The 23,519-nt window shown below is 42.3% G+C and overlaps 2 protein-coding genes across 3 annotated transcripts in view; one reads left to right on the top strand and one right to left on the bottom strand.

The window, feature by feature from the left end:
* The first annotated feature begins 8,432 nt into the window (after window positions 1–8,432).
* Window positions 8,433–15,974, top strand: rnf32 (ring finger protein 32). The gene is made up of 7 exons (XM_076080802.1): window positions 8,433–8,447; window positions 8,986–9,214; window positions 9,298–9,440; window positions 10,776–10,933; window positions 11,384–11,492; window positions 14,699–14,866; window positions 15,744–15,974. Exons 1-7 carry the CDS (start codon window positions 8,433–8,435, stop codon window positions 15,972–15,974), a joined length of 1,053 nt encoding a protein of 350 aa, XP_075936917.1.
* A 320-nt stretch (window positions 15,975–16,294) lies between these two features.
* Window positions 16,295–23,519, bottom strand: part of lmbr1 (limb development membrane protein 1) — a 28,087-nt gene continuing 20,862 nt past the window's right edge. The window contains exons 13-17 of one of the 2 annotated variants that reach the window (XM_076080801.1): window positions 22,407–22,480; window positions 22,052–22,142; window positions 21,407–21,473; window positions 19,454–19,615; window positions 16,295–19,154 (exon numbers count right to left, since the gene is read on the bottom strand). In XM_076080801.1, the coding sequence (XP_075936916.1) occupies window positions 19,090–19,154; window positions 19,454–19,615; window positions 21,407–21,473; window positions 22,052–22,142; window positions 22,407–22,480 (459 nt within the window). In that variant the 3' untranslated portion in view covers window positions 16,295–19,089. The remainder of the gene's footprint in view (window positions 19,155–19,453; window positions 19,616–21,406; window positions 21,474–22,051; window positions 22,143–22,406; window positions 22,481–23,519) is intronic. The other variant, XM_076080800.1, reaches the window with a different exon arrangement.

The following is a 23,519-nucleotide window of genomic DNA, read 5'->3' as shown; positions in this document are numbered from 1 at the left end:
ATCTATTCTTAATATAAAAGTATTAATTAGTGCAGCCTTAAAGAATTTGCATGTAAGTGCATTGCTTTAGATTAAAAGCTACTCATTAATCCCTTTGTTAGTGTCGGTATTTGTGCTGTCTTTAAATGACACCTTGAGCATTACTACGTGGAAATTCAGCGTGCTGTGTCTTAAACTTTAGCACATGTAGCTTAAGTATAGCAACAACGTGGAAAAGAAGTGGAAAAACACCCCAAACAATACCAACTTCTGTCTGAGTGAAATGATTAGGCTAAATCACATTTTGTTTGGCTAAAGCAGCTTAGAGCAAGAAGCGTAGCGTAATAACACTGACTGGTGAGGAGCTTAGGAAATACCAAAAGTCTGACAAAACAACAAACAGTTGGGTCTAACTGCCTCATTATGTCTGTCTTTTCGGTTAATGTTACATTTATTCACTGTTTCCAGTTCATATGGGCACATTTGTAGTAATAGTGTACACCTGTGCATAAAAATAAAAATAAATCAAATACTGAAAGATCTGAGCTACTTTCTTCGTTGCAATGGGATTTTAATTGAGATATGAGATATGACATTTTTCCATCACTGTAATAAAGCCAGAGGGCCCAGATGATAACTGAGTAAATCATAGAGGTAATTAGCACTCAGTTTTGCTTAAATGTTTGGCAGGAAAAATCATCCCGCACCTTTACAGCTCTACTGCCACTGATGGAAGTCTTACTGCTGGCGTTTCCTGAGTTTTGACAACTTCTTGTAAGTGCTCACTGTGCCGGCGCTCACTCGACACGTACCCCTTTCAAGACGGGGCAATCTAATATGCCCTTAGCCTCGGGTCAGCCCCTTCCTTCAGCAACAGCCGCACAGCTCCAGCAGTTAGTAACTTCATCTCATTCACATCATCTTTCACAAAAGGTGTGTCTGTTTACAAAACCCCGGCAAACGTGACACTTACCACGTCGGCAGGTACAAAGCCCCAGTCGAGTGATCCGGGCCTGGCACTGAAAGATGAAAGACTGAGACTGGTGCTCTGAAGCACGTGTCTGGATGATGCTCTCATCAGCCTTCAGTCGGACAGGTGGAGGAGGAAGAGTGCAACGAAGGCCAAGTGATGAGGCCAGGGAGGGCGGAGGGCGGGGGGGGGGGGGGGGGTTAAGCTCTGGCCAAGGTAGGACTAACTTCATTCCTGTTTGATACACTTTGATATGTGCATCTCCACCTGAGCCCAGACTGTGAGTGTGAGGGGCGATGAGCAGGGACTTGTCAGACGCTTTATGGGATGCAGCGTTTGTTTATTAATCACTAGGTTCTGTGATGTGTCTCTCATCACCCCAACAGGTATAATTAAGCTTTAAAGGGCATGGGAGGCTTGATGTGTCTGCAATTAATTTTGTTTTATCTCCTTGTTCCTTTTGAAGTCACTGGGTAAGGTTGTGAGTGTACCTTGCAGAGTGTGCGTGTGTGTGTGCACGTACAGTAGTGAGTGTGGTTAAATCTCTGCATGGTCAGAAAGCGTCTTAATAAAGAATTCGTCTGTGGTTCCCGTGTTACATGACCTTGAAAATGTCTGCTTACACGCCAGCTTGTTTAGCCTGACACGTCTTGTTTAGCCTCCGCGGAATCAGTTGTTATGAGGAGTGGCAGTTCAAAGGTTGTCAGATTCTGATGGCCAGGTATTGTGCTGCTTTTATGACATCTTGGGTTCCCAGCAGGCAGCTGCTGCGGCCTGTTTTTCAGCACAAGTATGTGGCATATGTTGGGGGGGGGGGGGGGGGGGGGGAATAAACACAAAGATGTCTCGTCGTGACTGACGTAGCGCTGTTGAACCTATCGAAAGGTCAAGCGATTTGGAATATATATCAGAGAAATGTTTGAATTTCATGAGTTCTTCCCCACTTCATCTCTCCTGAAATTGATTTGTGGTGTCAAATGAGACATGTTGAGTGGGACTATATGCAGGAATGTAAACAAGGCAGCGCTGCACTTTACTAGCCTTGATCTTCCATTTCAGCTTTCTTCTTGCTAGAAAAGATCCTTACATTTACCTTTCAAGAAAAAGAGCTCTTTTTCTCATAATCCAAGCAAAACCACATAGAAGTTGTCCTTGAAATATCCAGTTTGATAAGGCATCGTATATAGGCTATCAAAACACCTTTGCTAGCTTTAACTCGGCCAAACTTTCGTCCATACCTTCTGATGTGCTTCTTCTTGATTCTGTGCCATGCGATTCTCTGTCAGCAGCAGGCAGAGGTGTGAAAAGATGAGAAGCTCACCTGTTTACGTTGGCAGTGGAGACTGAGCAGGCAAACAGCCAGTAGCCTGTCACTTCTCCCACTGGATCCTCCGGTTGTGTCCCCTCACATGTGAGTGAATCGATGCAACTCATGCAGAAATGTTAGCTGGCATTGCACTTAACGTGACGAGCACGGTTCAGGCGAACGTTTCAGGATCAGTCCCGCCTGGAGGAGCTTATGTAAATTAAAGGCGGTATTTCTCTGACATGAATCATAATTCATGTGGAAAAACTGATTGTGTCGCTGAGAGAAGACTTTGTTTTGGCTTATCACTAGACTATTATACATGATAGATGCGATAGACACTATTTCTACATACATCAGCAGGATTTTAATATTGTTTTCCTTGTCTATATGTGTTCCTATGATTCTGTCTTTGATTTAAATCTTAGTTTTTCCAATATCCAACTTTCCCATCCCCCACCAGTCAACAAGCTGTCTCTCAAAGTCTTCAGTATGCCCTGAATGCACCATGGGAAATGCAATTAAGTGGTGACAGTCAAACATCACATCAGCAACGTACAAGTTACAAATTCATTGTGTGCCGCAGGAAGAACGGTTACATTTACTGTAACTTCTCATTACTGGAAGGAAATCTTGATTATAAGTAAATAGATGGTTAGATATTTTCCGTATGGGGTTTATGTCATGAGCATAGAGTAATTTGATGCTCACCATTAAAGCTGAGATCCATAAATATACATTCATCCAATGATCGGAGGAAGAGATTGGATGAGACAGATAATGGAAACAAAAACATCTGTGGCTGCACCTTTGGCACATTGAGTAACAAGTAAATAAGTGTTGCTACTTTACCTTTCATCACGCACTAAAATTACAACAAGAAACCAAGAGACTGCGCTTGTTTGGCAGAATCTCAACATGCTTTGAAGTAAGCGCGCAATGGTGAATGACTTGCCCTCTGAATGGTGAAGCAACATGTGTCATTTTTGACGGCGGGGATTTGATGTTTTTTTTAATGGTCGGCTTTGCTTCTGTCAAATCAAATTGTTTGGGGTTGTTTTACTAGAGCAGATGTTTGACAGCTAAATACTGAATGCTGAGGTTGGAAGGACAGATTAGATGTTGTCTGGTTGCAATGCATTGCATATGTGATAAGGAAATGCTTGCTTTTCTCCTCTTCTTTTCTCACGTTTTTTTGTCTGTTTTATGCCTTTATTAGCCAATGGAAAGTAGAGAGTCAACAACAAATAAGGGGAGATAAAGATGGGGAATGACATTCACTAAAGTCAGTGGCTGGACTTGAACCATTCATGATCTGATTACTCTAATAAGCACTCTAAAGCCTTTACCCTTCAGGGTGCCCCAATGCTTCCTTACTGATCTTTGATTGTCATTTAGTTACATGAAGTAGAAATGGTGTTAAAGTCAGGAAATCTGGCAGTTTTTTTGAAAAAAATACTGCCAGATACTGCACATCAATGTCATCCTTTTGTCCTGATTGTCACCATTCACTCCAACATCTCCCACCCTATGCCTTGCTTTAACCAATCAGGGTCCAGTATTGTGTTCATACTACACAGTACACCATCACGATACAGTATGTACAATAAAGAGGACCCGCTTTGGCAGATGAATTCAAAGGATTTATCCCTATCACCCTTCCTTAGTGTGCATCTGTATGTCTTTCATGTAAGACATATATACATGTGCACGCTGTGAAAACAAATTTGCCCTTGGGGACAATAAAGACAATTTACATATCTCTTAACATAATAATGTTTTTGCAAGTAGCATGCAATAGAACAATGTACTACTATTTATACTAACAGTAAATCACACAATAGCAATTATTGTGTAATTATTATGTAGTTTGGGACACAACATTTAGCACATATATCTCTTTTACATGAACCTGAAAAATGATATACAATATGTGAAAATCCCACACTAAAATATGTTAATATGAAAAATATGCAAGTTGCTCACAGTTTTTTTCTTGTTGTTGTCTTGAAGCAGTCTTAAATTGTGTGCATTGACAGGCTAAATATGGCTCTTCCCACTATGTTCCCACCCCTCATCACCTAAATATGGACTCATCCGTTGTAGTACATGTAGAGTAGGAGGAGGAGACAGCGGGGTCCTGTGCAGACGCGGAAAGTCCCCAATTATGTGGTAATTCTAGAGAGTGGTTGTGATATTTATTCTTATTGCCCAAAGAACTTGGCATTTATGAGACTCACTACAAACACATTCCCCACAGCACAGGCAAACTGTATGCCCTTTGCACTCGTCCAATCAGATGAAATAGCAGCTGGTGCTGATTTAGGAAGTCTCCAGCAGCACTGTTTATTTAATTCAGGTGCTCTTTTAAAAAATGAAATAAGTTAATTACATTTACAGTAGCTCCTCATTGACAGGGGTTGATGAATGCGGGTGTAATTCTCCACAGCCATGACAAACATGTGCTGGTGTTTCCAGCACAAGGATTGGAATTTTTCATGTGCTGATTGATCTCAGAAATATAATCAAGGTGTTCACATAGTACTGATGGATCTGGAAATTACGTCAGACAAATTTGATGTCAAGTTGTCAATCAAGCAGCTTTTATTTAGCAGAATTACTGCCATACATTGTGCCTGTAACACCCCTCAAAGGCCAATCGACTGCACTTTGTGCTTAAAAGGTATATGATTTGACTCAACTGGGTGTGCATTGTATGTAATCAGCATGGAGTCAAAATGTAAAGATGAAAGGGAATGTGTAGAAGTTGCAGTGCCTCTCAGACGCAGCGGGGGCGGCTGGATTTTCAGTGCTCATGCTTTCACAGGGCACAATTTATGGCCATTATGGTGGTCTATTTCTAGCTTTACTGATGGATTCTGCTCAATTATTGTCCATTATGGAGAAAGATGGCCGCGCAACCATGCCAGAAGTTATCGGTTCACACTGCAGGGACATTACATTGAAATCCTCACTGCATGCTCAGCTCAGCCAAAAGTAACCCAAACTGCAATACTGTTGTTCTGGCACAGAATTATGGAATAGTACCGAACCTTTTTTGGTTCATATTTCAAATGAATAATAAATTGTCTAACTGAAAATGCATCTCACACGATCCAGTCCAGGATCCTGACTGTGGACTGTGGACTGTGACTTGGACCATATACGCTCTGAGCACAACATTGCCAATCATTTAACAGTTTTCCTACCCTGGTGCTGACCCATACACCCATAGGCCTACAATATATCCAATAAGTAAACCCTCCAAAGCCATTCCCCTGCTTTCATTATGTCTGAATAATGGTGAGGAATTGGGAAATAGAGGGTGAGTTCCTATTATTCCTGGCATCGAGACGCTGCAGTGGCTGTCGTCTTGCCAGAGCTCAGGCTGGCAGTCAGCACAAACTGGAGGTAAGTGAGAGTGAGAAGTCCCAGCCAGTTTCCCAGCAGGCCTCCAAGGGCCTCTGAATGCCACCGTAGCCCCCCAGCGGATATTAATCAAAATGCCCGATCAATAACTTCTCAAGTGCTAATAAGCACTGGCACATTTTGTGATATGTGAGCACCTTCATCATTTCAACTAGCCGGAGATTTATAGGAAATCCATTGTTAGGTCCAAGTATGAGGTAATGTAGCACTTAGTAAATGAAGTAAAACCAAAAGCCTGGGGTGATTTGTATTTCATTTACAAAGGACATGTCTAATCATTCGGAGTTCCATCTCTCTAAAAAGCAACCAACACAGCTGTAATGATGGCTGTGTTCTTTTATAGCTTACTTACTCAGCAATGACGCAGGAGATAACAGCAAATAGTAAAGCTTCGCCGTCCTCCACTGACTGGTTCACTCTCAGATAGCCATGGGGGACTCCTATCCACCATGGAGTGATTAAAGTCATGTTAAGGAAGCATTATGGGTCAAGTCATAAAATAATTTGATTTCTGTCCCCCTCCACTGTCTCCTATCAAAGTGATTGGTCTCCTGGTCATCTCAATGGCTGACATAATTGTTAATTAACCATTATGGGCTGCCCTCTCTCATCTATATCTCACAGCAATTACTCATTTGACAACAATGCACTATATCACAGTGTGTGATGTATGGACGCAGACCCGTTTTATGAGTACGAACCGACTCAGTATCATGAAATTGTTCGCTCTATTCTAGATGCTTTATTTACTCAAGTATTGATTACCATCGTGTTTGTCTCGCATATTTCCTACTGGTGCCTTAGATGATTTAGTTTAAAGTCTTTGCAGCTCTATCTCAGTGAGCACCACCGCCTTATGCATGAGCTCTGAAGAACCGACCCTGCTCCTTTTCAACTTTTATCGGTGCAAACTTCCAAAGCAGTTCCTACTGCTTTTTCTTTTCTTTTTTTTACCTTTCGCTTAAGTCATCATCTCTTTGCACGTCAAGGTGAGTTGTCTTTTCAAAAATACCACAGATCAGGTAAAGAGGTCCAGGGGGAAGAAAGTTAAATAAAAAGCTCTTTAAAATGGTATTCATAAAGAAAAAGACAAACAATGTACTTGTTGAAAATAAAAGCGCACACAGAAATCCATTCTGATGACAGTTGGAAGAATGCAGGCTTTATGGGGGACTTGAGCCCCATCTTTGCCATATCTTTTAAGCATGATTATTTACTTAAAACAACAAACCAAAGCCCAAAGTCTGGCATTGTGGACGACGGGCCTTTGATTGAGCTCTGAGCTTGAATTCTTAACTAATAAATTGTTCCACGCCTTTGTCTGGGGCATTAACAGCAGTGGTCTGCGTTTTTCTTGCCCTAATCTCAAGAATGCAGCAGCCTCTTGAGAAGCTCAGGGGTTTCCTCCTCTTCCAGAGCCAGATCTTCACTTTGTTTTCTTAGAGGACTCCCTGGATTGACAGGCCTCACCGTTAGCCCTCTCCTCGGCCATCTGTTTTCACCGATTCTGACTGAACACATCAAAGTCAATCAGGGCTGCAAAGCATTTTAAAAGTCACACACACACACACACACACACACACACCCGCGCTGTGTGTGAGAAATAAAGCAAACTTTTCATCAGGCTCACAAAAAAGACACGTTTTGGACTGTGTGTTTGTGTGTATGGGTTTCCATGTGAGGGTGACCTGGGAGGGATCCCTTAGCTCACAGCACAGGTATGAGCAGCTTAGCTTTGTTCACTGCCTGCTCTGACGACAGCTTGGTGAGTCACCTATAGACACATAGACTAACCTCCTTTGGTCAGGTTCCAGCTATTCACTGACAACTCTCTGACAATAAAATAATCATTAGTGAGATTGAGACACAGCACTCAGTTTTCAAAGAGCAAAATTGTCTTTGCATGGTGATAGAAGGGGATAGACGTAGAAAACTTTGCAAATGTAAAACTATCAGCAGTGGCAGAAGAAGTATTCACATCTTTGACTTAAAATATATACAGTAGAAATACTCCATTACAATTTAAAGTCCTACATCTTACTTAAGTAAAATAACATATTTTCAGCAAAATGTACAGTTATTTTATTACTTTTACTTATGAATGAACGTGAATGCAGCATTTTAATGCTATCGCTAGTCAAGAGTACAAATATAAACCTACAATATTTATCTCTTAATTATAGTTGGGTAATGTAGAGAAGTACTAAAGCAAAGTTTGAAAAAACTCAAAATTGTACTCTGGTTCATTTAAAAGATGGAGGGATTGTAAAGAGAGGGAGGTATTTCTTGTTTTGGATTTTACTTTGGTTAATGTATGAGTATGTTAATGTAAATGATCATTATCATCTCATTTGTTTTCTCTGTGGCATAACAAACTTGTATCCCACTCCAATATAATTTTATTTATATCTAATTTGTTTAAATCACCAAAAAAAACAAAAGTAGACAACAGTACTTGAGTAAATGTACTTCTACTACCATTTGAGCATTGGAATAATTAATATAATTACATAATTCACAAGTCAAAACATAATTTAAAATACAAAAACGGTCTGGTACTCAAATATATATGTAATGAAACACAGCACACAATTAAATGTATGGTGTTTTTTAATTTGTAAACAATAACCACTCAGCTAACCCAGAGGTCTCAGCTCAGCCAATCAGAGGCACCAATGAGGCTCCGCGTGGAGAGGAGGAGGGTCTTGACTCGTTACCTGGTAACAGCTTCTACACTGTGTTGATAGAATGGCAATGCGGAAGGTTTGGATTTTGTCTTTCATAGAAATGTAAAACTATGGCAGATATATCGTCAAGGTTTCTTGTAATACGTGCATTCAGTCTTTAGACATTGTCCGACTTAAAGCTTGAAGCTCGTGTCGTTTGAAAGACGAAGTAAAGTTGTCCCGTTTCTTAATGAGATAGCAAACACACCTGTGTGAATCTAACGCCATGCAGTTCCGTTTATATTGAAAACAGCCACCGTACTCTCTAATTCACGAGTTAAATGAGGTCAGAGCTACAATATTTGAGAGAAACCAGCAGATAGTTTGCAGCCGAGCGCTTTGTGTCAGTTTTAAAATGTAATTTATTTAACGCACTCGTTGCTGCATATCTTTGGCAATTATAGCATTTTCCATTTGGCCATTCAGTGATTTATTGTGTTTAGACAGGGTGGTTCAGAATGCATCTAGCTGTATTTATTGCTTATCCTGGTCTGAGATAAATACTAAGTCTACATTTGCAACTTTGCAGCACGTTATGTAAATGCGGTGATGGACATTTATATTGTATTTTACAGGGTTTGACTTCTAAAGCTAGCAACAAGTTGGTGCTCAACTCTGCTGCCTTTCAAGACCACATCACACGCAACCTGCTGCATCCAAATTTCCTACTTTCTGACCCTTTTCTGAGAGGCAAAAGAAAAGCACCCAGAAGAAGAGTGGAGGAGGAAAGGGGTCTGCAGACACAAGATCAGCAAGAAGAGAGAGAATATGTGCTTGATTCTGCTCCAGCCCCTTTAACATTAGGTAAAAAAAACACTCATAACACTCACAAAAAGACTGTATTTCTTGTGAATATATAACCAGTATTTTTTTCCTATGTGTTCTAGCTCAGAAGTGGGGTTTGGTGGCCTCCCCTGCAGGGAGAATAACGGAGGACGAATGGACTCGGGTCAAGGCGAGGTCTGTTCAGCAGGGGGACTCGGCACAGCCCTGTGCAATATGCAGGGAGGAGTTCTGCCTTCAGCCTCAGGTGTTCCCCCAACACAGTAGCTACTGTTAATACTCTGCCAGAGAGCTCTTTCTTTCTGTCCTTTTTTTTGCATGTTTCCAATGTTCTGTCTGTCCTCGGGGAAACCTGTGTTTCCGTATACACACATGAGCACATACACAAAGCCTCCACCCCCCCCCCCCCCCCCCCCCCCCCCCCCTGCAGTTCCTGTATGTCCTAATCTGTGTAGACAACTGTACAAATTTACCCATACTGCCTTGGAACTCAACTGTGACGTGATGATGTAGCAATCAGTGTGTTACTGTGAGGGTCATTCAGTCCTTTTTACACCTTTCCGATCCCCTTTTAAGATGCCAATCTCCTCAAGAATGTGGGACTAGAATAGGCGGCCTCACAAAGCACAGTTGCCATAGATGCGCATGTAAATATTAGTTTGACTCAGGGAGACAAAAAAAAAAAAGTTAATTAGAGCCTGCTAACAAGGGAAAGTGACAGGAGGGAATCTTTGTTGATTTGGCATTTTCCTGCAAACCTTCATATTCTAACGATGCGTTTTTTTGTGCCACAGTCTTGCAATCGAGCATTAATATGACAATTAAAAATGCTTACAGCAGCAGTTGTTCTGAGTCAGCTGTGTTTGTTGTTATTTTAATACAAGTCAGAATTTTTTTCTGCAATAGGAATGGATTTAAAATGAAAATGGTACTCTGCTTTCTATTACGTTTTTATTCCCTTTTTCTATATTGTGTCCATAAACTGTAGCTTGCAGCCTTAGAACATTGCGAGAAATTTCTCTGTGGTCTAATAGCTTGTCGAGCTCCTGGAAATTGTACACTGCAGGGGGCCCTTTCACTGGTGATGGAGTGTGTTGGTCAGGCCAAAACAATGGGAAATCAATATGCCTCCCCCCTGCCCTCCAGAGATCTGAGTAAACTGGTTTGTGTGCCAAGCCCAATAGCTGTGGCTGTCTCCTTTCAGACCATAAAAGAATCCCACTCACAGGTAGAAGAGACTATAGTCCAGGTCCCAGCCGGCCCACCGGGGGTCCCGCTGACTCCCTCTATCCTCTCAGCAAATAACACTTAAAAGGCAGATACACACATTCTCATACGTGCATGAATACACACATTTAGCATGGCTTAAGGCTCAAATACACACACAGCATGTACACAGACTGTATACTGTATGAGAGCTTTTTTTGTAAGCACTTGAAAACCTGAAAACCACTACACGTTCAGCAGCATCCCCCCCCGGAGACATTTCAAACCATATAGTCGGTCAAGCTATGAAATTGCATGCATGATACAATTTCCATTTCAGATGCACTAAATAACTAATGTCACTGTTTCTTTGTAGGTGTTGCTGTCGTGTTCTCATGTTTTCCATAGAGCGTGTTTGCAGGCCTTTGAGAGGTTTTCTGGGAGGAGGTGCTGCCCAATGTGCAGGAAGGAGCAGTATGAGACACGGGTGATCCACGATGCAGCTCGCCTCTTCAGACACCAATGTGCCACCAGGTACATGCACTAGATAAAAAATGCATAAAATACGTTATAATAATGGTATGGGACGGACAGATTCACAATAATGCACAATCACAATTCATCGCACAATCTCACCAAGTAACGAAACATCTTGTGCTGAAGGAAAAAATATCCTCTAATACTAAAATATGTTTTATACATGAAATAATTAATAGTGATAATAAAATAAGTAATACTAGTTGATCTGCTGTTAAATAATTGTATGTATACAGCACATTGCTATTATGAATAAAGTGAATCTGCTTTACATTAAAACATGGAGGCATGATCAAACTGCTCATATTGTAGTTGCGCATAAAGTTTTATTCATAAAATCCATGATGTTTGTACACAAGTTGTCATTTTGTGCTTTTTGTGTCTTATTTCAAAATGTTTTGACGGTGACTTTTTGAATGTATTTTGTGATTATATGTGTGTGTGTAGAATTCAAGCATGCTGGCGAGCCTACCTTGCTCGAAAAAGGTACCGACAATTGAGAAAATCCGTCTGGCCAAAAGACAAACAGCTGCGACGGAAATTCCTCGAGGCAAAGGTGAGTTTCGACTTGAGATCTGCAGCGATCACAACAGGGTCTTATAGATCAATCACGCTTCTCTGGATCACACTGAACATACATAAGGTCACATTGCCTAGCATCTGGCTCCTAACGTTTTTTCCCCTACATTTCACTCTGACATTTTCAGACTGTTTAGTTAGTCAAACAAAGCTTGCGACGGACGTCGAGTCTTGAGGGTTTCAGGGACTCGCTGACCCCACCGCTAACCTACAGACACACCTTCACCTGCTCTCACCCTCTCAAGCTTCTTTGATGCTTTGTGAGTCATACACTGATTGTCCACTAATGAGGAGAGAGTTTTGTGTTTTAGTCAAACAGTCTGGACATTCCAGGGTCAACACAAAAGCTCGACGTCTCCTGTGCATGTTTGGGTTCTGGTTTTCCTTCATCTATATATATATATATGTATGTCTGGTGTGTGTGTGAGAAGCTTTGTTCCTGTGTTGGATGGAAACGGGTGAAGAGGTGAGGTTGACCAGGATGTTTGGATACCTGACGCAGGTTGTCATTTCAGACTTTGTTCTATTTGTCCAATTTCAAAGCTATAAATCATGCAACGATTGGACTTGATGAAGGGATTATTTTAGAAATTGGCCTGAAGAGCAACCAGTGGACGGGGTCATTTGACTCTGAGGCTGTGTTGCCTTCAGGGTGGCTCTCAGGAAAAGGGAACATTGCCACCTAGTGAACCTCCCCCATTTGAAGCCTTGGATGACCAGAGATGAGTCTGGTCACCGTATCTTTTCACCAAACATCAGTTCCTCAGGGATGCAGAGTCATTTCTCATACAAATTCATCGAATAACCCTGCTTTAAAATGGTCAGCTCCAACACATGCAATCTATGTCCAATGTCTTAAAGGTCCTATTTATTTCTATGTTGAGTTGTAATCATGCAGAGTGCACTGCACTTCAAACGGGCTGATTAAGCATGAGTGACAAATGTGTGAGGGCCGCACTCTTAATGTGTTCCAAGGGTCGGAGTGTCCTACCCATCCCCCCCCCCCCGTCAGTCTCTATCATCTGGCCTATAAACCATGCCTTAGCGTGTCACGTAAACAAAGACACGGCGTTTACTGGGCCAATTAACTGTGTTCTAACACATTAGGCCATGTCCTGGTCCACATAGTGTCACATGTCAGCCACTTTACATTCACGTTGTGTGATTCAGTGGTTGTGGGTGGTCATGAGATTGTCTCATATCTTTTGTCACACTGAGGATGATCTTCAAGAGCTGTGAGCTGCGCAACACAGCGCTGACAGGTCTGATTGACTTGATTTTCAGCGGGAAGACGTATTTGCTTAGCTGACTGTAATGCAAACAGACGTGTTGGTGCTGGGCTGGAACCTGTGCGAGACGGAGAAACCTATTCTTTCAGTAGTCCTTGTGATAGCAAGAGGCCATAAAGCATCTTTGTATGACGAAGCCACAGGTGTTCCTGGAAAAAAACAAAACATATCGGCCCAGTTTCAGAAATCTTATCAGCTGATCCTGATGCCCAGCTTTCAATTTTTGCTCACTTCGGAGGTCCGACCCTGAGTCAACACATTAAGGGGGACACTACCGACATCTAGATGGATTGCCATGAGATAACGCCTCTGCGCTCCTCCTCTCTCTGCTCTCCCGTCCACATCTCCTGCAGAGAGAGCAAGGCAAAGTTCACCAGAGCTGTACTGTTTGCCTTCAGCCAGGCTCATAAAACCCTCCATCCAAATGGTCAACTTTGGTTTAATTAGTGATTAAAAACCTAGCTGTAAAGCAATTCTGATGTCACTATGATAGGCTAAGGGATGGCGCTTTTTTTTATATGTGTGTGTGTAGGTGTGTTTATCTGTGTGTTTATGTGTGTGTAGGTGTGTCACGGACAGAAAACAAATGCATGTGTGGAAGCAGGTGCTGAGGCTAATGCCACTCTGAGTAACACTGAGCAGTAATGACATTGCATTTCCCAGATGTAGTGCAACACATTAATGTAGAGCTGCATCTATTAGTTGATTGACCAAAAATGATCGGCAGCAATTTTGGTAATCAATTAATTTGAGTCATTTTTGACGGAAAAATGCCAAATATTGTCTAGTTTCAGCTTCTCAATTGTGAGTATTTTGTTGCTTTTTTTTGTCTCCTCTGATAGTTAACTGAATATCTACCCGTGTTGATCTGCTGTTCAGACAAATGAGCATTTTAAAGACGTCACTTTGGGCTTAAGGAAATTCTGATGGTTGTTTGTCACTATTTTATGACATTTTATAGACAAACAAGCTAGTGATTCATTGAAAATCTGCATATTAATCCGTCAGTTACAGCCCTACATGTATAGTTTTGAAAATGTTGAACAAATAGTATTTTCCAGAGCTTTCAGCCACATCTCATGATCTTCCATAAGTGTTATCATCTAACTGAAGATGTTGTTACTTATGTTATATGTAGACGTTTATGTTAATTGATCAATTGCGTAGTGCTGTTGGAACGTATACTGCATATAAATAGCCTATTCATCGACTATTGAATATGTTTTGGATATAAACATGCGTATGCAGTCATTAATTGTTGCCTAGCAACAGCTGCTGTAAATGGGAGAAGCCAGATGAGTTCTGGGAGGACAGACAATGGAAAGAAGTCTTTAAAGTCAGTCAATTTGAGAATGTTCGAGGAGACCGGGCGCTTCCGTTTTAATTATATTTTACATTTTTTTTTTTCTCCTCCACTCAGCCAGGGATGACATCATGGTGGGGAAATAAGGACTTCTTCTGGCTAAACTGGTCCAGAAATGGGGCGTTATTTCATCCATTCCAATGATTATAGAAGTCAGTGAGAAGAACAGAGATTAGTAATTCCAGGACACGTCATTTGTAACGTTTAGTTGATTAGTTTTAGTAATATGCACAAACACGGTGTACAAGACAGAGGACACAACATGTTTATGATTGTGTAGAAGACGGAAAAGGTGTCAGGTTTGTGTTTTCCAGTTTTCCTTTTTTTTCCTGGTTTCCATTAATTCTCCGTGTTAGTGGGAGATGTGACTGTATTGATCTGGCTGTTCAACAACTGCACCCTGTCAGCATGCCTCAGCCATTACAATACACACAAACAATTAGCCTTCGCTGAAAACACGACTCTATTGTGTATCTGAATGAAACATGCCTCCTTTGTGCCACTAAAATGCTTTTTTTTTTTTCTCATAAGTTGCAGGAGTTGAATGACAGCTTTGTTCGATACTGTCACACCGACACGGAGGCTTTTCTGACTGATATCAACCGCTCGCTGTCATCAAGCAGACGAGTGTTCCAGCAGCTGGAGAGAAAGCATGTCTCTGAACCTCAGGAGAGCGACTGGGACCGAATACAAAGCCAGGTCAGGAACAAGTCACACTCTGCTGAACCAGAAGCCACTTCCATCATTAAACAAGGCCCCCGTAACACTCGCTTCCTCCTCCCAGCCGTGCCTTTCCCTGGACATGTTAACGCTTGCATGGGGACAACAGCATCCCAGCTGCTGTATAGAAAGCACGCCACTCCAGTGGTGATCATTGACTTTATCAAATGAATGGCAGTGGGTAGGCTAATAATCCTCTGTTTACAAAAAACATGACCCAGTCTGATGATGCACGGCAGGCTTTTCATCATCTTGACTGCCGTGGAGGGATTGAAAAGACATTAAGATTTGCTGTTCCATAAGGCTCCATTGTTATCTTTAGTTTGCAGCCAGTACCATTTTCCATAGAGGGAGCGGGGGGGTGCAAAGAAGATGCGTTTTTTTTTTTTCTCCTTCTTTATCTGGTGTGAAAAGGTTGAGCACAAGGCAGGAGTGGCTCAGCCTTGACATGGAGTATCAAACGGTGAATGTGCTTTCAACACATACCGTGCACCTTTTTCACGGGTGCAAACTCTATAAAGCGGAGTGCGGCTCGTTATGAAACGTTTAACGGCCAGGCACGTTGGCCCCTAAAAACAGGAAGCTGTCTCTGGTTAATCATTGGCAGAGCTGTGCATGCGTTTCTTTGTTTTTATAAGGATCGCTGATAAACATGTTGGCACCTCGTCTGATCAAACCCGTCAGGTAGTTGCTTACAGATTTGGTTTAGAGTTCTTTATAATGACATGGCAGTGGCAAGGATAAAGTCTGTTATCTCCCCTTCCAAATAACAAGACGTGCAGAAGTTACCTCGGACAGGAGGCGTGAATATTCTTGAGGTAGTCTAACTTGTGTTGTGCGTTTCCAACACCAACAGGTTGTCCAGAGAGGTGTCTGGGACTGCCCCATCTGCCTGACTGCTTTGTGTAGCCGAAGCCTCCCAACAGAAGCCGGTGCATCCAGCCATCAACAACGCAGACGCACCGTGCTCCTGTCCTGTTCCCACCTCTTCCATCAGCTCTGTCTAGAGGCCTTTGAGGCCTTTTCTACTGAGAGCAGACCTTCCTGTCCCCTGTGCAGATCTGCCTACCACAAAAAACTCATCTAACCAGGTACACATTTCATTTAAGATGGCATCACATCTAGCAGTAACTTCAGTCTCTGGAAACTCAAATGGTTCTTTGTACATTATTGTTTGTGTGCTGGTTAAAGATACACTTTGATTGAATTTTTAACTTAATGCTAAGCTCATCAGGTTCTGGCTCTAGCTCCATACTTACTGCACGGACAAGAGAGTGGTATCAATCCACTCATCTGACACTTGGCCAGAAAACTGAATAAATGTATTTCCCAAAATGCCAAACTACTCTGTCAACTCATCTGTCAGTATTAATGTCCAGGGTGTCACAATGATGAATGAAAAGATGCTCAAAGCTTTTTTTCTGTTTATTTGCAAACACACAAACATGAAAAATAACTAAACATACATTTAGCAAACTGAGAAATCGTAAAAAAATACATTCACAAAAACATGTACCAAAAATGACATGCAGCGACCAACTGACATACAGACGGTACAGAAAGAAAAAGCTGCTTCACTTACAGGCCAACTCTCAACTTTTGAAACCCCACACACACACACAACAGAGATGTACTGTAAAGGCAACCAAAAAAGCTTGCTTGAATAGAAAGTCTGTTCTTTTTGCAACGTTTTATGAGGAGAGTGACACTTCACGTCCCGCAGAGCCAAGTGTTAAAGTCTGCAGCTGAGTGGACGTATGCACAGCCGTGAGGGAACTGGGAAACATCCAACTCAAGCCGTATAGTTAATGTAGTTCATCCAGATCAAGTCATACATTTACTTTAACTTTCACTAATTCATCCAACATTTAAAGTGATATTTGGCTAATTTATAGTATCATCCCTTTGGTCCATGTTGATTATTCACAGTATCCAATGAAATGGCACACGACATACTCGAACATCTACCAAATATTTTTGCCAGTTAAGAATCAGAAACAGTCTTGCTTTGGGTTTGGGATGGTAAGAGCTGTATACCATTTCACCATTTACCAAACATTCTCGCTTCAAGTTGCTTATTTGAGAAGAGGACTTCACCTTGAGTTTCATAATTGAGAGTTGCAACATTTTCTTTAAATCCAGTCTTTGTAACAGAGAAACCACCAATGGTAGACAGCGTTGATGTAAAACATTCCCTGTCCTGAGAAACAAGTTTCAAATGCATATTACATTTCTTTAATTCCTTTTCTTTTGTCATCGTGTCACCATGAAAACACGTGACATCTACAACGCCGTAGAGATAACATCATTGGATCACTCAACCCTATCCTAGCAACTGCTTAACTTTTATGGGTTATGAATGATGGTCTCAAAATGAAGCTTCTCACTAGATAAGAGCTACTGTGAAAACATTCATGGCCAAAAGCAATGTGTACATTATATCCAGCTGGCTTGAGACTACGAACTCTGTGGCTCACAGTGGAACTGTCTCGAGACAAACGATGTACTTGTACACATGCGTACGTGTACATTAACAAACAACAAGAAACAACCTTAACATGAAGCCTGCGAGATGCTTGTCGTATAAGGCATTTAAGGTGGTTCTGGAGACAAAGAACGTCACGGTTCAGAACAGTATGCAGCAATACAACTACATGTAAATTGAGCCTGAGTCACCAAGTCTTTCTACCGGCTGCAAAGTTGCACATTTCCACTCATGCGTTCTGTATGTGAAGACTGTTGCAGGTTTGCATTAGATTTAGGTGTTCATAAAAATAAATAAAAATATGTACAACAAAATACAGATTGCTTAGTGAGTCAGGAGCCTAATATTTACATCCAAATAATGCAAAAGAGGTATGAAATATAATATGTACATGTAAATACATTTACAAAAATGACAAACTATTTGACAAATTTGTCTGTGCCCTGTGATTTGAAATTAGTTTTTTTGGTGGGGGGGGGGGGGGGGTGTGTGCATAATAAAATTCTCTGAAATACAACCACAGGCTCAGCTCCGAATGCACTGAAGCATTCTGCTCTTTGGAACCGAAGTGGATGCAGCTCCCGTATAGTTTCCCATTTGTAGAGTAGCTCGAGTCTAATCTAGAGCACCTAAATAAAGTTCTTACCCTACTTCATACGAACTAATGACATCAATAAAGTTAAAGCGCACTTCAGTAAAGCCAATAAAGAGACTAATGAGGCCCGTCGGTAGCGACGGTGGCAATGCATATAATGTGAGTTGTATTGATGCCGTGCAGTTTTAATGTATTGGATGTGATGCGTGAATAAGTGACTTCTTTCATGCTTCACAAAGCACATTTTGATATTTTCAGCTTAAACAAATAAAAAGAGAGGATAAATCGACACCTTACTATGCCTGCATCAGTTCACATAAGACCAATGATTAGAGACACCAATTACCATGTACATACAAAAATGACTAATTGGATTGCGGGGGTCTATTTCCTAAACTGGGTTCAGAGGAGGAACCCCTTGCCCTTTAGTTGGATGTAAGACATTGTTTGACCTGCTTCACCGTCTTGCTTTTGTCTAGTGCAGTGGCGAGGAGGTCGTAGAAGGAAAACAGGGAGCAGTGCTGGGGAGGTGGAACGCCCTGAAGCAATAGATGGCTGGTTTAAAGTCACAGTCGCGGTTGAGGTCACTGCAGTGATGCCAGTCTATTTCACTCCTCGGTCTCATCCCTGGCTCTGTCCCGGCTTCCATCCGAGACGCAGAGGATGGAATGTCACGAAGCTAAATTGCTCTCAGCCTCCATCAGACACTGCCCGGGTTTATTAAGTTCCTTCCAATCCCTTTTACCTTTCAGTAGTCAGGCAGTACTGTCGAAATCTCCCTTTGGCTGTGCTAAGGTGTGTGTGTGTGTGTGTGTGTGTTGATCTATCGTCCCTTTCACAGAGTTTTCTGATGCCCGTTGGCCGAGAGCTTTCCAGATTCAGGGTCCGTGGGGCTGTTTGACAGTTGCAATTTATCCAGACCTGGGCAGGGGGAGATAAGGGAGAGAAATCTCATTAAAAAGCCTCAGACTTTCACTTAGACAGAGGTATTGATGTGCTTTCCCCCCCCCCCCCCCCCAGTGCCTCTGTCTGACATTTTCTAACCCTATCCCACCCCGTGTATCAAACATCCAGGGCCTGTTGCCACAAGCCTTTGAGACTAGCCCCATCCTCTGTCATATGTCAGTCCCGCAGCACATTGGATCTAGCTGCAATTTCCTCCATTTTGTCACTCAAGGTTGTGCCGTCTAGAAAGAAAAAAAGAGACAGAAAGAAACACTTTCTCCCTCCAAAGCCGCAGAGAAGGTTGGTGCTGTCAGTGTGTCAGACGCAACCTTCACTTGTACAAAACTGGGATGAAATAGAGTACTCAGTGTTTCACCAAATAGATTGCTTTATATTCTGCAGAACATCCAGCATATCAAAGGCAGACATTGCAGGACAATGACATTATGTGGTGCAGTCTGGCTTTATTTTGTTACAGTATATTAAAAAGGCGCTGGTCAGAAACCCTCAGGACACATGAAAAAGAAATGGATGAATTTACCCAAGGCCTTTAGAAGCTCTTCCCGTACTGCCGAGGTGAATTTTCTCACGAGACAGAGTGTTGTCACGACCGCAAACAGCAGGTTGTACGAAAGAACAATGTAAAAGTTTCCCAGCCAATTAAATCTCCCGAAGTCTCCCAGGAGATCAAACCTGGTGATACCTGTGTGGGACAGAGACAAAAAACTGGGTTGGAAAAAGCAAGTCGACACTCATTTGGTTTTCTGTGATAGCCCCAACCAAGACATTACATTTTCCCCCTAATTACTATTTCAATTTGACTTTCTGTATTGAGTTTTAATATGGAGGTGTGATGACCAACAAGCACTTACACAATCAGCCACTGACCCACTGCCCTGTTATGCTTCTTTTCATAACTTGACTGTGGCTGCCAGTGTTGTAAGGACTGTTCCCTGTGGACTATGAAAGGATGGGTGACTAAGTATAGCAGCAAAGGTGCTACGCAGGCACGCGTCATCTCTCGCAGGACCTTCAGACGGAGACAAAGGAGCGGTTTCTCCTACAGACTCGTCTTACTGTAGCTCCACACTACTACACCAATTTCAAACCATCTGTCACAGCTGATCGCATGCTGCCTCGAAATCCATCAACACCCTATTGTTTTCCTGCTTATCCATTTTGGCCTGCCAATCCACAAGGCGAGGCCAGCTGTGCCATCCAATAATAAAGTAGTGTACATAATTAAGCTTCCGATAACCTGATGTGTACATACATGTTAAATCCATGCACCACAGCCAGTTTCTATTTCAGTATGCAGAAATTAGACTCGGATGTAGCCCACTGCAGAGGCCGGAGTCTTTATACATTCTACTTCTCCTGTAACATCTTCACAGCCTCTGTCGTCAATTAGATTGGGCAATCGATTCAGTGTCTAGAGAGATGTATTTACAGCCGCAGTAAGCAGTTTGCAAGCATCAAGGACCTTTAACAAAATTGCCTGTGAAGAGACGAGGAGAGAGACGACGGAGACCCGAGTCGATGCAGCTCGCCACTGTGGTCTGGCTACATCCCGTTCTAATGCCAAAGGTTTTGATCTTGGTTTGGGGTTAAAGAGGTGCTTGGCAATAATCCAAAATCCAGTGAAAAAACCCCATTGCCGCTTTGTCGAGGGAACCCGTACGATGCTAATTTACGGCAGCAGTCTATTACAAAAAATAAAAATAATAAAAAGGTCCTCCATTCCGCAAACCTGGACTAAAGATAAGAGGAGTTTGTTAAACAACCAATATGGTGCAAACACTCTTTGTGTTGTGGTACAGTTCCGTCTCTTATACAGTGAGTGCATATTTCCCACACTGACCTGCACAAAAACAGCTCATCGAGACACAAAACCCTTTATTTTGTCTCTTAACATTTCACTTCGTCAAACTCAACTCTCCAAGTCTTTTTCTTCTTAAGCTGGGAGGCCTTTTCTCTTCAACTCTGTCTCATGCATTTATTCCTTTTAATCTATTCAGCGTCACAAAGCAGAACCTGTTGATATTTTGTAAAGCTCCCAATGAGTCACTGTATGCTCGCTCCGTCCCGGTTTCCCACTCTGTTGGACACACACACACACACACACACTAGTGCTATTTGAACAGCTGTGCTCTGCACTCTGCATGTTTATTAGTGCCATTGTGACGGTGCTACCCCTGTCATTTTTACCCCTTCACCCTGCACTCTTTTCTAATGTCACTATGGGAAACTATAGGAGAATTCAACTTGCTAACCTTAATGGTCTGCTGTTTGTGGCACTATCTGAAAACAGTGGTGGGGGGGGCATTTACTCTTTCTGGTTGTTATGACATCTCCGACAATTCAGTTCAACCTACATTTTAGGTTTGATATTTAGGGAAATAGCGGAATTAGATGAGATCGATGTCACAGTGTGAATACAGCCAGCAGCTGGTTAGCTTAGCTTAATATAAAGACTTAAAACAGAGGGACTCACCGAGAGTTCTGGACATCACCGGCAGGGCTGAACTCAGGACCAAAATGGAGACGCAGCAGCCAATGATCTACAAAATCAACACGTAATCAAACTTACGATGGTTCCAGCATGTAACGTACAGTTATGAGACGTGTGAGGAGAAAGCAGCCATTGCACCAACAGTTTCAGCTATGACGTGCCCACACACATGCACACATCACTTGGTGTTAAATTGGTTCCACATATTGTACAATTAGAACCTCTGAAGTTGCTCATTACCAGGTTTTCTCTGTTGTCCTTTCAAGCCCTTTCACTGGAGCGTCATGGCTAGTTAACAAGCCTCACCACTCCCAAACTCATTACCAAGTGAATAGATGCCAAACAGAGCCTGCCCCCCCCCCAAAACCCCCAACTCTCCCTGTGATGTACAAGAAAGGGGCTTGCACTTTGCCAGTGTTTGCGCAACCCACAAACAAATATTGGACAGATCAACTAAAGCCATTGAGGGGGCCCTGAGGAAAACGTTAGTGAGCAGTAGGAGAGTGAGAGAGAAGGGAAATAGATGAAACACAGGGGGTCCCAAACACATCAGCACCTTACGAGCGATCTCGGCACCCTTGCCCCCACTTCACCCCACACCCCCCCGGCCTCCCATCCCATCTTTACCGTTGTCATGGTTGTGTCATCGTTCCTGGGAGTGAGTCCCTCAAAGACTCGCAGGCTGTAGAAGCCAACGACAGAGGACACCATCAAGTAGCTGTTGAGCAAATCAATCAAGGACCAAAAACACTTCTCCGCTGGTAGCGAAGCCGCTTCATTAAGTCGCCCTCTTAAGTATTCCTAATCTGCACCTTTTCAGCTACCATAAAAGGTGACGAAACAGCACAACATGTCTTCCGGAAGGTGTCCGGCTGAACTATGTCCTGGGTAAACAAAGCTGGCTTGACAATGTTGCTCTTGGCCATGAAGCATGCTACTTTGGCCACAAACAATGGAGGGGGGGGGGTCACTTAAAGGATACAACATGAGGATGATCTCCAGCACCGCCTGAGCCAAGCCAAACGTGGACAGAGAGGTGTTCCCAATGCCTCGGTCCTGGAAGATGAAGACACAGACGGAAGACGGGGTTACTCAGTGCCCTCAAACACCGATCTCAAATAAACACATCACAAATAAAAACAGAAAATGGGAAACAACGGCACTGCAGGCCGTTGCACGCACACACACACACACGCACATGCAATTACAGAAATCCTGCAAAGTAAGTATGCGGTGCATGAAGAATTTCCCCACTTGAGAAGGACAGAATCAAATTGGCTAAGTAATGAATGGAACAAGATGAAAGAGGCTCTTTTCAAATCACTGTCGATCATACAGTATGTGAACAGGTGTTCAAACAAAAAACGGCACATTGCTTAAGAGGAGTGTACAGGCTGAAAGCAAGCTAAAAACATGAAAACAACAAAACAAATACTTTGGCAAACACGAGGCCCCCCCCCCCCCCCCCCTTCAACACCTAAAGGCCTTTTGAAACTGGAGCAGGAAAAAGGCACATCTACATATGCACATACCAAGCATCTGTGTAGTCTAGTGATAAATAGTTTTGCTTTTGTTGAACTTGGCACCGGGGTTAATCCTCCAATTGACCATAGACTCACTTTCATACAAAAAGAAAATCACGGATCTAAGTTAAAAAACTTCCTAAAACTGTATGCTGCATTTTTAGATCTTGTAGATAATCATTTAGATATGAAGTATATATGATTACAACTGTGCAATATATTCCCAAATGCTTAATAGTCCAAAATACTACTATGCTGTCCTCCATCCTGTCTCTGTGACATGTACATAGCAGGATATATTCAATACGCAGTTTATTTGTATAGCAATGCAATTCAAATACAGCACCTTTCCATACCAACGCATGACATCAATGTACGGCGCTCATATACATTATTTACTATTCTTGCAATACCAGTACATATTAGAGTTGCATAGTAGATGTTGAGAGTATGGTCCTAGATTGAGTTTATTTATGTTTTTGTTCTATTTCATTTCTTTTTTTACCCACCTTGATTGTCCTTATCTTGATTTGTTTTGTAAAAGAGCCTGAAGAGAAAAGGAAAGCCTGGCA

The sequence above is a fragment of the Anarhichas minor genome, unplaced genomic scaffold (genome assembly GCF_050575085.1).
Source record: "Anarhichas minor isolate MPS153535 unplaced genomic scaffold, ASM5057508v1 ptg000074l, whole genome shotgun sequence".
NCBI classification, from domain to species: Eukaryota; Metazoa; Chordata; class Actinopteri; order Perciformes; family Anarhichadidae; genus Anarhichas; species Anarhichas minor.
The sequence above is the reverse complement of the archived record's forward strand: the minus strand, read 5'-3'. Positions and strand labels throughout refer to the sequence as shown.

Bases quoted from the DNA above. Each gene is read 5' to 3' on its own strand.
- rnf32 (XM_076080802.1), top strand. The intron at 9,215-9,297 runs GTAAAAAAAACA...TATGTGTTCTAG, and splicing joins TCCAGCCCCTTTAACATTAG to CTCAGAAGTGGGGTTTGGTG. The intron at 10,934-11,383 runs GTACATGCACTA...GTGTGTGTGTAG, and splicing joins AGACACCAATGTGCCACCAG to AATTCAAGCATGCTGGCGAG.